We start from the raw sequence: 13599 nt of genomic DNA, 5'->3' as shown, positions 1-13599 counted from the left end.
GGAAGAGAGAAAGAGAAAGAGGTGTGGATGCTGAGAGAAGATGGAGGTAGTACTGTGAGAGGCCGGCTTTATGAACTCTTACCCTGATCTTCTTGTGCAGCGTCATTGTAGTTGACTTGCTTGCGCACTCTTTTCCCTTTGCCCAGGTTCCGTGCCAGGTCTTCCTGCTGCTGCTCGTAGTGATGTCTCAGCAGCTTCTCCCAGTAATCAGGATCTACATTCTCCTCCTGCTTAATCACCTCCCGCTCCAACTCCTCCAGCTGTGCAAGCACATGATGTCCGGCATTATACACGCCGCACAGTCCCCCGCAGCACTGCACACAGTCCCCCCAAGCAGCCCTATGTAGTCCTCCTCGCAGCACTATGCACAGTCCCACCGTAGCGCTATGGAAGTCCTCCTGCAGCCCTACGCTCAGTCCCCCAAGCACTACGCCCAGACCTGCCGCAGGCCTAAGCAGTCCTCCCGCAGCACTATGCACAGTCTCCCTGCAGCAGTAAGGAGAGTCTTCTTGCAGCCCTATGCAGTCCCCCGCAGCACTAAGCACAGTTCTTTCGCAGTACTATGCACAGTATCCCTGCAGCAGTAAGGAGAGTCTTCTTGCAGCCCTATGCACAGTCCCCCGCAGCACTAAGCACAGTTCTATTGCAGTACTATGCACAGTATCCCTGCAGCAGTAAGGAGAGTCTTCTTGCAGCCCTATGCACAGTCCCCCGCAGCACTAAGCACAGTTCTATCGCAGTACTATGCACAGTATCCCTGCAGCAGTAAGGACAGTCTTCCTGCAACCCTATGCACAGTCCCACCGTAGCAATAAGCACAGTCCCCCACAGCACTAAGCACAGTCCTCCCACAGCATTATACAGTACTTCTGCAGCCCTACGCACAGTAACCCTCCCAGCACAACGCACAGTCCCCCCCACAGCACTATGCACAGTCTTCCTGTAGCCCTATGCACAGTCCCCCGCAGCACTAAGCACAGTCCTCCCGCAGCTCTATGCACAGTCACCCCCACAGCACTACGCATAGTCCCCCCCACAGCCCTACACACAGTCCCCCCACAGCCCTACACACAGTCCCCCCACAGCCCTACACACAGTCCTCCCGTAGCCCTACGCACAGTCACCCCCCCCAGCACTACGCACAGTCCCCCCACAGCCCTACACAGTCCCCACACAGCCCTACGCACAGTCCCCCCACAGCCCTACGCGCTGCCCCCCAAGCACAACACACAGTCCCCACAATGCCCTACGTAGTCTCCCCACAGCCCTATACACAGTCCACCGCAGAATTACGCAAAGTCCCCACCCCCGCTACACACAGTGCGCAAGAACGCACCTTCTCCTCCTCGCGGACCACATACTGCGCCACTTTGAAGGAGCTGAGATATTCGTTCATGTTCTGGACCTCGGTGTCCTCAGTCTCATCCTGGTTACGGTCCAGAAGTCGCGCAATTGCCCCGTTGTCGTAATGAATGACACTGCTGTCATCCTCCTTGTTGTCGCCAGCTGGGAAACAAAGAGTTAATTTTTTTTGTCTTCCATATTTGTTTAAAGTCTAAAATGTTAATGACTAAGGCAGGGAAGCGCTTCCATACAAGGCGAGGGAGTGAGAGTCACCAGCACCCAGCGGTCTCCTCCACATTACAGTACTTTCCAACAAAGGCCAGCCGGAGACCAAAATGTGCACTTCTATATTACATTGTTTAATAAACATTACAACAATAATATGCAATGTATTAAACCATGGCCTGTACTTTGGCCTACGTACGTTTCACCAGGTGGATATGGCACCCAGTTGGCACCTCACTGCCTGGTCAATAAGGGGCACTTGGCTGAACCACGACTACAATATAAACAATCCCATGTGCCTCTCTGTCACCCCCGCCTGGCTGGGTGGTCACTCACCTTCAATTTCATCCTTGAATAGTTCCTCTGTCCCAAACTTCAGGATGTCATCCAGCTCTTGCTTAGACATGGAGCCGGCCTTAGAGCCCAACCCTGGCCGCACCACAAGATGCGTCAGCATCATCTTCCTCTTGGCCACCTGGGTTATCCGCTCCTCCACTGACGCTCGCGTCACAAACCGGTAAATCATCACTTTGTTAGCCTGGCCTATCCGGTGGGCGCGGCTGAAGGCCTGGAAAGAGAGGATCGGAGAGCGTCCTGTCTCTGCTCAAACGCAGTAAGGCTTAACTCACAAGTCAAGACAAACATTAGCTACCTGAATATCGTTGTGGGGGTTCCAATCGGAATCGTATATAATGACTGTGTCGGCCGTCGCCAGGTTGATCCCTAGACCTCCGGCTCGGGTGGAGAGCAGGAAGCAGAACTGCTGGGCTCCTGGGGCTGCAGGACAAGACCAGGGGTGAAGTCAGAGCCAGGTCAGGGGATGCAAGGCCAGAGAGTGACTGCGTGACTACATGCGAGCGCACTCACAGTTGAACCTGTCGATAGCCTCCTGCCTCAAGGAGCCGGTTATCCCTCCGTCGATTCGCTCATATTTGTACCCCTCAAAGTCCAAGAAGTCCTCTAGCAGGTCCAGCATCTTCGTCATCTGGAGGAGAAGAGAGTGAGCAAAGCGCAAGTAACAGGGTTAAAAGAACCACAAAACGGCTATCCCCAAAGTGTCTCATGTCAGCTGCAGCCAACACTAATTAATTAATTCTTAATTATAAGAAGCTGATTTGGACATTAAAAAAAAATTGTATAAGGTAAATTATGAAAACGCTAATTTTTTTGTGTGGGATAATGATCAGTGGTTCAAGTCCACTTCAGATTCCTGGAAGGGCTTAACGGGCTTAAATGTCCAGCTAGAAGTGCTCAGTTGGCTGCCTGGAACGTGCTGGGGGGAGTAGAGCAGTGACAGCAAAGTTACTGCTTGCTGTCTTCAGACAGATCCACCTTTCCATCACAGGGACACGCTGCTACCTGTATCGCTGCAGCTACATGCATGGGAGCATCTCGTTCCATCCATCCTGCTACCTGTATCTCTGCAGCTACATGCATGGGAGCAACTCGTTCCATCCATCCTGCTACTGGATCCATGGAGTATACACTAACCCCAGGCAGGACTGGAGCGGCACGTTCCCTTTAATATCAGCAGGGAGATCTTCACCAATATCATGGCAAAACCGGCCAGTGATGTCACCATTGGTGCAGCGCAAACTGAGTACTAGAGAGATGGATGTGTGACGTGCCTGTAATTTCTGTGTATAAAGTCAGCGTCACGGGAGACAGAGCGGACATTCACCTTAAGTGGAAACGAATCCAAGCGTGTGGCTATGCAAATAATGGGTTGTGGCTTTGTGCAAAGGCCAGCTGTATATTTTATACAGTCTATTATATAATGGCCAAATGCCCTATCTCTGACATGTGAGAAAGAGAGGAGAAGGAGGACAGAGAGAGCAGAAAGAGAGAGGGAGGAGGAAGAGAGGAAAGAGGAAGAGAGAGGGAGACAGAGGAAGGAGGGGAGAGAGACAGAGGAATGAGTGAGAAAAAAAGAGGAAGGAGGGGGGAGAGAGGAAGAGAAAGAGAGGAGGAGAGACTGAGAGACACACAAAGAAAAGGGGCAGTAATAGGGGGAGGCGTGAGGAATAGGAGGTGTAATAGAGGGAGAGGCTAGGAATAAGGGGAGTGGCAAGGAACAGGGGGAAGAGAGAGAAGGAGAAACACAGGAACAATAGAGGCTGGAATAGGGTGGAAATTAGGAATTAGGGGGAGGAATAAGGGGGAAGAATAGGGGGAGACATGAGGAATAAGGGGGAAGAATAGGGGGAGACTGAAGGAATAGTAGGAAGAATAGGGGGAGACATGAGGAATAAGGGGGAAGAATAGGGGGAGACTGAAGGAATAGTAGGAAGAATAGGGGGAGACATGAGGAATAAGGGGGAAGAATAGGGGGAGACTGAAGGAATAGTTGGAAGAATACGGGGAGACATGAGGAATAAAAGAGAAGACTAGGGGAAGACATGAGGAATAAAAGAGAAGAATAGGAGACAGAAGGCATAGGGGAGGCAGGAGGAATGCAGAGAGGGAAGCAATAGGAGGGAAGAATAGGGGAAGACAGGAGTAGGGGGACATAGAAGGAATAGTAGGAAGAATAGGGGCTAGGGGGCGGCAGGAGAAATGGCGGGAGAGAGAGGGGATGGTGGGGAAGAGAGGGAAAAAAAAATCTGCTAAATAGCTAGCGACCAGGCGAATGGCAGGCCCAACATACCAGATAATACATTAATGAGTGTAGAATAAAGCAGTATTTTAGGAGCCAAACTAAAACGTTACAGTTTGGGGTGGTCAGTGGGCTGGACGTTTATAGCTGTATCACCCAACTTGTTTTCAACTAGACCTGCATTACTGCCAATGACGGCCTAATTAAAAAAAAAAGAGGGCTTATGTCAAGTGCACAAGAGGTAGAATCGGAGGGGAAATTGTGCAAAGGATATTTTCTTTTCACAGTTTCTAGATGAGACGCATCCCAAGCACCTATCTGCCACCGATACACTGAGACTGATCGGACGCAGTTACAAAGAGGGCGAGGTAGGGAATGTCTCATCAAAGCCACAAAAGGTAAGGAGACTGGCACAGGAATACAGCGAGTGGAGACAACACCTGGGAGAAGATGAGCACTCGATGTCCCTGGTCATTCAGCTTCCGAAGCATCTTATGTAGTAGGAGCAGCTTCCCGGAGGCTTTGATCAGAGCTCCTCCCTCATAGGCACCACTCGGCAGCTTGGCAGACTCCTGGAACACATGGGGGGTAGGGATTAGCACCGAAGGAGGAGGGATAGATCACAATTTCCCTCTATGTCACCCAACAAGAGGAGGGACAGACACCTAGCTCCCTGTTTTCTGATTACGGGGAGAGGTGGGGGGGACTTATCCGTTAGTGCGTGGGGTTTATGTCTATGCGGGTTGCGATAGAAGCTGCAACCGTGCTATAATAAACCATGGATCTCACCATTGCAGCCACAGGGAAGAGGTACGGGTGATTACAGCACTTCTTCAGGTCCATCATGATGTTCAGTAACGACACCTGATTCCCACTGCCCCGGGAGTTGAGAGCCTCAAAGTTACGCGTAAGGATGAACTTGTAATATTTTCTGCGAGAGACAACAAAGAAAAACATTGACGTATCAGGAGACCAGTTGCAGGCCAACCACAGGAACTCACCAGCACACTAGTGAACAATGTACTATGTGCTGGTATTATGCGGAGTGAGTGAGCGAGTGAAGTCACCTCTGCATATTCACAGCAATTTTCTGCCATCACTTATTATGTCGGTCCTTTCCCATCTGACCCAAATTATGCCTTACTGCCCTCTATGCCTCCCCATGTTCCCTTGACCAGCTGACCAACCCTCTTACTTCTGCATGGGGCTAAGCTCCACTCGGACAATGAGCTCTGTCTTCGCCGGCATGTTCTTAAAGACGTCGGCCTTGAGGCGGCGCAGCATGTGGGGTCCCAGCAGATCGTGCAGCTTCTTGATTTGATCTTCCTTAGAGATATCCGCAAACTCCTCCAAGAATCCCTCCAGGTTGCTGCCAAGGACAAAGAACGTCACGAGCACGATTACACTGCACAAAGCCACCTCATTGGTTGCTAGATACCTACTTGAACCTCTCAGGGGTGAGGAAGTTGAGCAGGTGGAACAGTTCCTCCAGGTTGTTCTGCAGCGGGGTTCCTGTGAGGAGCAGCTTATAGTCGATTTGGTATCCATTGAGCACCCGGAAAAACTGCAAGACAGGATATACAAGTGACATGTCCATATCCCCTACAGATATGTGAGAGGACATAAAAAGTCTAATGATGCCACTATGGCTGAATGAAGCGACATCATGTTGGTGGAGACTGTCCGCACTGCCATTAGCACGCCTTGCACATACGCACCTTTGATTGGTTGTTCTTGAGGCGGTGAGCCTCGTCTACCACCAGGCAAGCCCAACGGATGGATCCTAGAGAAGCCTGGTCAATGGTCACCAGCTCGTAGGAGGTGAGGAGGACATGAAACTTGACCTGGGCTTGTGCCTGAATGGTGTGCCAGAAAGTGAAAATAACGTTATCCCAAGGGAGAGGAGACCAACTGCACTGCTAATGGACCAAAGCCACATCTTCACCTTCATCTTAAAGGCTTTCTTCCCTCCCTTCATGACGTTGTTCTGATAGGAGAACTCGTTCTCTCGGATCACAGCTCTGCTGTCCTTGTCCCCAGTATAGGTCACCACGTAGAAGTCTGGAGCCCACATATGGAACTCTCGCTCCCAGTTAATGATGGTTGACAGTGGGGCACTAACAAGGAAGGGGCCCCTCGTATGTCCCTGAAGAAAGTTAAAGGATAAAAAGTCTTCTCCACAAGCATCTCCTACCCCCAGTGTCTTTCAACAGCCCATTTATAGCGTTTCACTGCTGGTCTCACCTCTTTATAAAGAGAATATAGAAACACAATGGTCTGTATGGTCTTCCCCAGCCCCATCTCATCTGCCAGGATGGTATCTGTGCCCTGTGCCCAGGAGAATCGCAGCCAGTTTAATCCCTCTAGCTGGTACATATGTAGAGTACCACCGGTGGAGGTGACAAAGGCTGGTTGAGTTTCGTACTTGACCGTAGGCTGCAGACAAGCGGGAGGAAGAGTCAGCCACGACATATCTATATATATATATATATATATATATATATATATATATTATAAAGGTACATGGCCAGCTGTCTATCACAGAGTGCACTCACGTCATTGGTGGGAGAGCTTGGGACGTCATCCAAGTAGGTTTCTTTGTGATTCCTCTTATACTTGGGAGGACAGCAGATACTGTCACCCATGATCAGTTCCCTGAGAGAGAGGAGGAGAGGGAGCGAGGAAGGAAGGAAGGAAGGAAGGAAGGAAGGGAGGGAGGGAGGGAGGGAGGGAGGGAGGGAGGAAGGAAGGAAGGAAGGAAGGAAGGAAGGAAGGAAGGAAGGAAGGAAGGAAGGAAGGAAGGAAGGAAGGAAGGAAGGAAGGAAGGACGGACGGACAAGAAAGGTAAATTGGTAGTCTATTTAACTGTAAGGTGACATCAACGTTCCATCTAAACAATAGCACCAGAGTACATCTCCCAATGGTCCACACGTCTCCCTTACACATTCCTGTACCATCACCCCACACACGCTTCTCCAGTGCACATTGGTGGCTCCCTTAAAGTATACAGTACCCAAGTCTGACCCCCCACTTCCACAAAACCCTACAGGGAACAACTACATAATTCCCCAGTGACCTCACAAACTTCGGTTAATGTATGTATGTGGCCCCAAAAGATTACAGTTGACATATCTGTGGCCCCACTTCTCCTGTACATGAATCTACAGATCAACAATTCCCCAATATACAGATCTGCGATCCTACAAGTCTCTGATACAGCAAGGCAGTCTCCCATCCCCTAGGTAATTAGTTTACGTGTCTGTGGTACCCCCAAATCTCACATACATACATCACCGTTCCCTGTGGCCTATTATTTCCACATTATGTGACAGCCCGGTTCACTTGGCGTGGGTAGGCATACAAGCGTGTTACCTGTGTCTCCAGTACATCTGCTTGTGATAGTCATAGTCAGGCAACTTCATTCCATCCTCTTCCCACGTTGACTGGTCATAAGACAGGTCTCTCCACTTCACTAGGTAGCTATACGTCCCCCTCTTGTCCACACTACATAGAGAATGCCTCGTCAGTTGGAAGAATGCTCCAGCACCCAACATACGCCATTGCAGATGGCGTAAAGCCAGGTCACGCAAGGTAAGCAAGGCTCTTTCCCAGCTTCATTTTGTTTTCAATACCCACAGTGGGAGTTTCCATGCTCTGCACATTAGCTTCACTTCATCACTGGTTGCACCAGTAAAAAATAACTATATACTCAAATTAGAAAGCTGCTGTAGATGCGACTATACCTTCTAAATTGAAATCCCCTACAGTAATTCCAGAGCAAAATGGCATTCTCACAAAGACTCTACTTTAGCACTTTACTTTCCCACCAACCTGTGGTTGATAATCCTCTGCAGAGACATCCACTCTGGCTTGATGCCGTATCGGTAGAACCTCTCTTCCATGTCAGAGTACTCAGCGTCTTTGCTTTTCTCGCTCTTTCCCTCATCTTCTCCTGATCCATAATCAAAAGGAGGGGGCTCATCCATGTCATTCTTCCTCTGGAAGTTGCGGTACATGACAGTGTGGAAGATCTCCAGCTGGAAGGACACCAGAGATAGGAGAGTGAGGAGGAAAGCAGAGACAGGCCAGTGAGCTTTGACGAGCAGACATGGGTATTGTTTGTAGATTCACAATTACGTTCTTTTCACAAGACTATAGGCGACACGGCTTGCGGGTTATAATACACCCTTCTAGGAGGGAAAGCACTGGTAGGAAACGGACTCATCCTTTTGTATATAGCCTGCTTCTATAAAAAAATTTTTACCTAGCACGTCATGGAGAGAAGAACGATAAGACAGGTAGAGTGGAGTAGAAAATGAGCGTTCCTGGATGGGCTGGCCTGTGACCTCCTACAGCCACTGAAAAAACAAAAATCGTACCTCAACAGGAGGGGAGGAATGCCTAAGAATGGAAGACTACTTGGAGACGTTTCTGCCAAAGGTTACCTCCGTGGTAACTTTCACTATATAAAATTCAGAAAATGCCTGCAGGGGTGACTGCACGAACAAATTCACAGACTTGTTCTGCTGTAGTCGTATGCCACACCGCGCCAGAAAGGTCCAGGAAAGTAAGGAGTCTGATGGGATAGAACCAACTACAAGTTCAGAGATTTGCCTACCTGAGGTAATGGCTGAGGAGAACCCCCTTTCGTTGAGTAAATATAAGGAAAATAAAGTAATGGAATCTTAAGAGTGTTCATGGGGCATGCAAAGGTGGCCAAGAGATCTGTTCCAATAAAAGGACATCTATGGAAGTGCATGTATCGGGCAGCCTTCAGCGTGGAGACCATTGATCCCACAACATCCATGCAGAACCTGATGATCAAGTATAGTTTGGTCTGAACAGGACAATGGGGGTCAGTCAGACCTGATCGCTTGCTAGCTATTTTTGCACTGCTGCGATCAGATAGGGGAGTGTATTTTAGCTTTGTAAGTGTGCGCTCTCATGTGCAGCCGAGCGGTACAAAAAAGTTTTGTGCAGTTTCTGAGTTGCCCAAAACTTACTCAGCCGCTGCGATCACTTCAGCCTGTCCGGTCCCGGAATTGACGTCAGACACCCGCCCTGCAAACGTTTGGACACGCCTGTGTTTTTCCAGACACTCCCTGAAAACGGTCAGTTGACACCCAAAAACGCCTTCTTTCTGTCAATCTCCTTGCGATCGGCTGTGCGAACGGATTCTTCGTACAATCCATCGCACAGCAACGATCCGCTTTGCACCCGTACGACGCGCCTCCGCATTGCGGTGCATATACATGCGCAGTTCTGATCTGATTGCACTGCAGCGGAAAAAAATAGCGTGCGATCAAGTCTGAATGACCCCCAATGAAGGAACAAAAGGAAGCTGATTAACCCCCTGGAGAAAAGACTGAACATCAGGAAGAAGTGCCAGATATCTGTGGAGAAAACCCTCTTGGAGGAAAAGGAGAAACCTTAGCAAATGAAAAGTAAAAGGAAACTTGTGGCGTTCCCACCAAGAAATACAGGTCTCTCTGTTTGGCTGAAATAAGCTCTCTGAAAACCCCATGGCCTTCAAGATGGCACCCTGAAAAAGCAGACAACTTAAATTAGTGTTTTGGAATGGTGTTTGAGATAGAAGATAGCAAAGACAAACTCAGATAGCAAAGCCAGAAGCTCCAATTACCATGACCTTCTTGGGGAGTCTGGAGCTACAAAAATTACCCTTACCCAATTTTCATCGGCAGTCACTGAAACAGAAACTGAGCTCTGGATAGAGACTGGAAAACCACCCTGAGTAATGGTACATTTATGGGAAGTGCAGCCTCTTGTGAAGTCCAAATCCACTGAAACGTGGACTTCAGAAGCACCTACCCCAACCTCTGAGACTGAGACATGGTCACCAGATTCCAATCCCAGATCAGAAACAGACCATTCTTGTTTAGATGGCGAGACTATACCCATCTGGCAACAGGAAGACGATTCCCGGGAGGCAGACAATGGGACAGATTGAGATGAGCCCTGATCTACTGTCTAGGAAGGTCATTCTGAAAATCCCAGAAATGGTAAATGGTAAACTGTACTGCCTCAAACCTGGATACCATCTTGCCAAAGAGCTTTCCTGTCAGACACTGCAGAAGCAGATATGTGATCGGAGGCCAAATCAGCATCAATGGCTGTCTCACCAAGGTAAGAAGCCAACTCCTGTATGAAATCCACCAACACAGTCAACTCTGAACGGGGACACCCTGGGCCTGATTCAGGTGTGGTTGTAGAAAACATTGCTGCTGCTTCCTTGCTTTCATATGGTAATGCAGCAGGAGGCGTCTGGTATAAGTAGATACCTCATGCATGCATGTGTGGTCCTCTGCTGCATCTGACAATGCAGCATTGAATCACCTGCGACACCATTGGCAGACCTTGAGATTACGCAGATAGGGCCGCCGCAGCTCCATCACTGAGGCCATGAAATCTTCGTCGGAAGAGGAAGTCCCTTGTTTCTGCACTTTTGGGAAACAGACCATCGCCACCCCCTACCTGACCAAAAACGTCTGAAGATTGACAATCACCTGGCATCTCCAGCCGCTTTGCGAGTGACGGCGCGGGACCCATAATGCACCTGCGCATGAGCAGTGTACTGAACATTGGTACAATGCATCCTTTTTTCCACTGTGACAGGATAAAGGCCTTATCCAAGTTGATCCACCCACCTTTTGGCAACACTTTTCACCCAGGCTGACACTAAGATTGGTCGAAACCAACCGTGCCAACTGAAAAAAAAAATGTTTTCCAATGTGGCATCCAATTTTCAGCCTGTGCTACTCTTGAATGAAGCAACACCCGAAACACGAACGACAGCCCGCTAAGACAAACGAGAGACTGCAGAATCCACTACAGGTGTTCTACGTGAACTGGGCAGAAGATGATAATCTATGTGAGATTTAAAACCTCCAATATGGACGAATCCAGGCTTCACAAAGGAGATCCTCAAGTTGAGGAGACTGGAAATGTGACAGAACACCTGTTTCTTCTTACACTTGAAAAGAGATGCATCCAAAGCCTCAGAAACTTCAGTGAGGTCAGTTAAGAACTTGTTTACCTGCACTAAACTAAAGCCTCCACATTCTGGACATTAACAGAATCCTTATCCACCTGAAACGATACATCAAGGTCAGAATTCTCCACTAGATCCACTTCTGCCTGAGAAGAGACTTCCAATTCTGAACCCTCCCAAGGTTTAAGGACACCTGGTTACCGTATATACTCGAGTATAAGCCGACTTTTTCAGCACTTTTTTTTTGTGCTGAAAAAGCCACTTCGGCTTATACTCGAGTCAGGATTTAGGAGGGACACGGAGGGCACAGCGCACGGCTCTCCTGTGTCCCTCCTGCGTGTCCGGCGGCAGCGGCGTGTGTATGTTAAAGGAAGTGCACGAACCGGCACTTCCTTTAACACATACACGCCGCTGCCGCCGGAGACGCAGGAGGGACACAGGAGAGCCGCGCGCTGCGCTCTCCGTGTCCCTCCTTCAGAAGACAGCGCGGGAGCGACGGAGGGTAAGTATCTAGCACTGTGGGGCATATCTGACACACCTGGCACTGTGGGGCATATCTGGCACACCTGGCACTGTGGGGCATATCTGGCACACCTGGCACTGTGGGGCATAGCTGGCACTGTGGGGCATAGCTGGCACTGTGGGGCATGTGGGGCATAGCTGGCACTGTGGGGCATATCTGGCACATCTGGCACTGTGGGGCATAGTTGGCACTGTGGGGCATATCTGGCACATCTGGCACTGTGGGGTATAGCTGGCACTGTGGGGCATATCTGGCACTGTGGGGCATAGCTGGCACTGTGGGGCATAGCTGGCACATCTGGCACTGTGGGGCATAGCTGGCACTGTGGGGCACATCTGGCACTGTGGGGCATATCTGGCACTGTGGGGCATAGCTGGCACTGTGAGGCATATCTGGCACATCTGGCACTGTGGGGCATATCTGGCACTATGAGGTCTGTGTACGGGTAGAGCTGCATTTCCCACCCTAGGCTTATACTCGAGTCAATACGTTTTCCCAGGTTTTTGTGGTAAAATTAGGTGCCTCGGCTTATATTCGGGTCGACTTATACTCGAGTATATACGGTAAGTGTTATTTTTCTGTGCCTTAGGCCTTGCCGATGGATCCCGCATCTTAGCAAAGGATGATGAGACCTGAACCAGACCTTGTATTGAGCGAGCCACCTTCCTGCCTGTGTAACCCAACTTACTGAAGAGTGGGCCGACCGCCTCTATAAAGCACCACCTCCCATGAAAGCAACAAGAGATAACTTACCCCCAACAAAATGGTCCACGGGCAACTACTCCCCTTGAAGGCATACTCTTGTGTAACACTGTGGCCCCTCCGTTCCCCACGCCTAGCTTTCGTATAGGAAAACACTCAACTCTGACTAGCCCGTCTAACGTGCAGATGCCCAGTTGCCACCCAGTTATACCCACTGAGCCTCAAGTGGAGATGAGGCTATGACCTTGAGTCACCCATAGCTGATCAAAGTTGCAAATGCTCAGCTACGGAACTTGAGCGGTGCGAAAGGCTGCATTATCTGTCCACCAAACAGACTTGTGTTCAACTATGGATCAGCCCCAGATTGTCTACTTTGACTGCGCGCCAGTCCGTGCAGTGCAGCCCATCAGGGAGCAGGAGTCAATACTTCACTCCAGGGTGTAGCATGCAGTCAGGTTCTGCCCAGGAGAGTGAGGAGTCAGTAACTCGGAACATTCCACCGATACACAGTTTGGCGCTGCTGCCCTTACTGTATAGCATGCTGGCAGTGGATGGTTATGTTCACTACCTAAGCCTAAATGAAGGTGTCCTCCGCCAACCCTGTCCTCAGAGGACTCCCATCTTCACGTAGCGAAATGAGCTTCAAAACAATGAATAATAAACACTACCCTGCACCAGGAGAAAGACACCCTATGGACTATAGAAGAGCGAGGGTCACAAAACATTTGAATATTTTTAAAGTGCTAAAGGGGTCTCTAGACCCCATGTTCCAGTGTCCCCCGAAGATGTGAAAGAGACACAAAGATGCTCATGTGGATCTCAGCGATTTAAGAACACGCAGGACAACAAGCTTAAAACACCAGCTGAAGGCACATACCTGTAGCTCGGTGATCCAGCTGCAATGCCAGTATGACATTCCCGCCCACTTCACAAAGAATTCTCTCTCAGACCTCCCCTGCAGGGCGCGTGGAGCATCCTGGTCCACCTCCACATTGGCCGGGAGAGACGGAGGGATCCCTTCCGGGGGAACCCCCCAACGCCAGTGTAGGATCTTCTGGACCCGGCCTTTTAGCTGTGGACACTGCAAGCAGACGGTAAAACCCTTGTAAGGAGTAGTTTAACACTATTTCTCGTTCTTGTTCAAATGCAATACACAGTATGAATTCCCAGCAACCACAGAGAGGGGGCTAGTTTCACAAA

At 49.7% G+C, this 13599-nt stretch overlaps 1 protein-coding gene across 5 annotated transcripts in view; it reads right to left on the bottom strand.

Annotated features, from left to right (window-relative positions):
• Positions 1–13599, bottom strand: part of CHD3 (chromodomain helicase DNA binding protein 3) — a 74480-nt gene that overhangs the window by 33263 nt on the left and 27618 nt on the right. For all 5 annotated transcript variants that reach the window (XM_063930822.1, XM_063930823.1, XM_063930826.1 and 2 more), the window contains exons 10-25: positions 13277–13480; positions 7997–8202; positions 7538–7669; positions 6721–6820; positions 6410–6601; positions 6111–6311; positions 5884–6021; positions 5608–5729; positions 5361–5534; positions 4955–5096; positions 4606–4737; positions 2437–2554; positions 2222–2346; positions 1906–2137; positions 1337–1506; positions 83–260 (exon numbers count right to left, since the gene is read on the bottom strand). In XM_063930822.1, coding sequence (XP_063786892.1) covers positions 83–260; positions 1337–1506; positions 1906–2137; positions 2222–2346; positions 2437–2554; positions 4606–4737; positions 4955–5096; positions 5361–5534; positions 5608–5729; positions 5884–6021; positions 6111–6311; positions 6410–6601; positions 6721–6820; positions 7538–7669; positions 7997–8202; positions 13277–13480 — 2566 coding nt within the window. The remainder of the gene's footprint in view (positions 1–82; positions 261–1336; positions 1507–1905; positions 2138–2221; positions 2347–2436; positions 2555–4605; positions 4738–4954; positions 5097–5360; positions 5535–5607; positions 5730–5883; positions 6022–6110; positions 6312–6409; positions 6602–6720; positions 6821–7537; positions 7670–7996; positions 8203–13276; positions 13481–13599) is intronic.

The sequence above is a fragment of the Pseudophryne corroboree genome, chromosome 6 (assembly GCF_028390025.1).
Source record: "Pseudophryne corroboree isolate aPseCor3 chromosome 6, aPseCor3.hap2, whole genome shotgun sequence".
In the NCBI taxonomy this organism is placed as follows: domain Eukaryota; kingdom Metazoa; phylum Chordata; class Amphibia; order Anura; family Myobatrachidae; genus Pseudophryne; species Pseudophryne corroboree.
The sequence above is the reverse complement of the archived record's forward strand: the minus strand, read 5'-3'. Positions and strand labels throughout refer to the sequence as shown.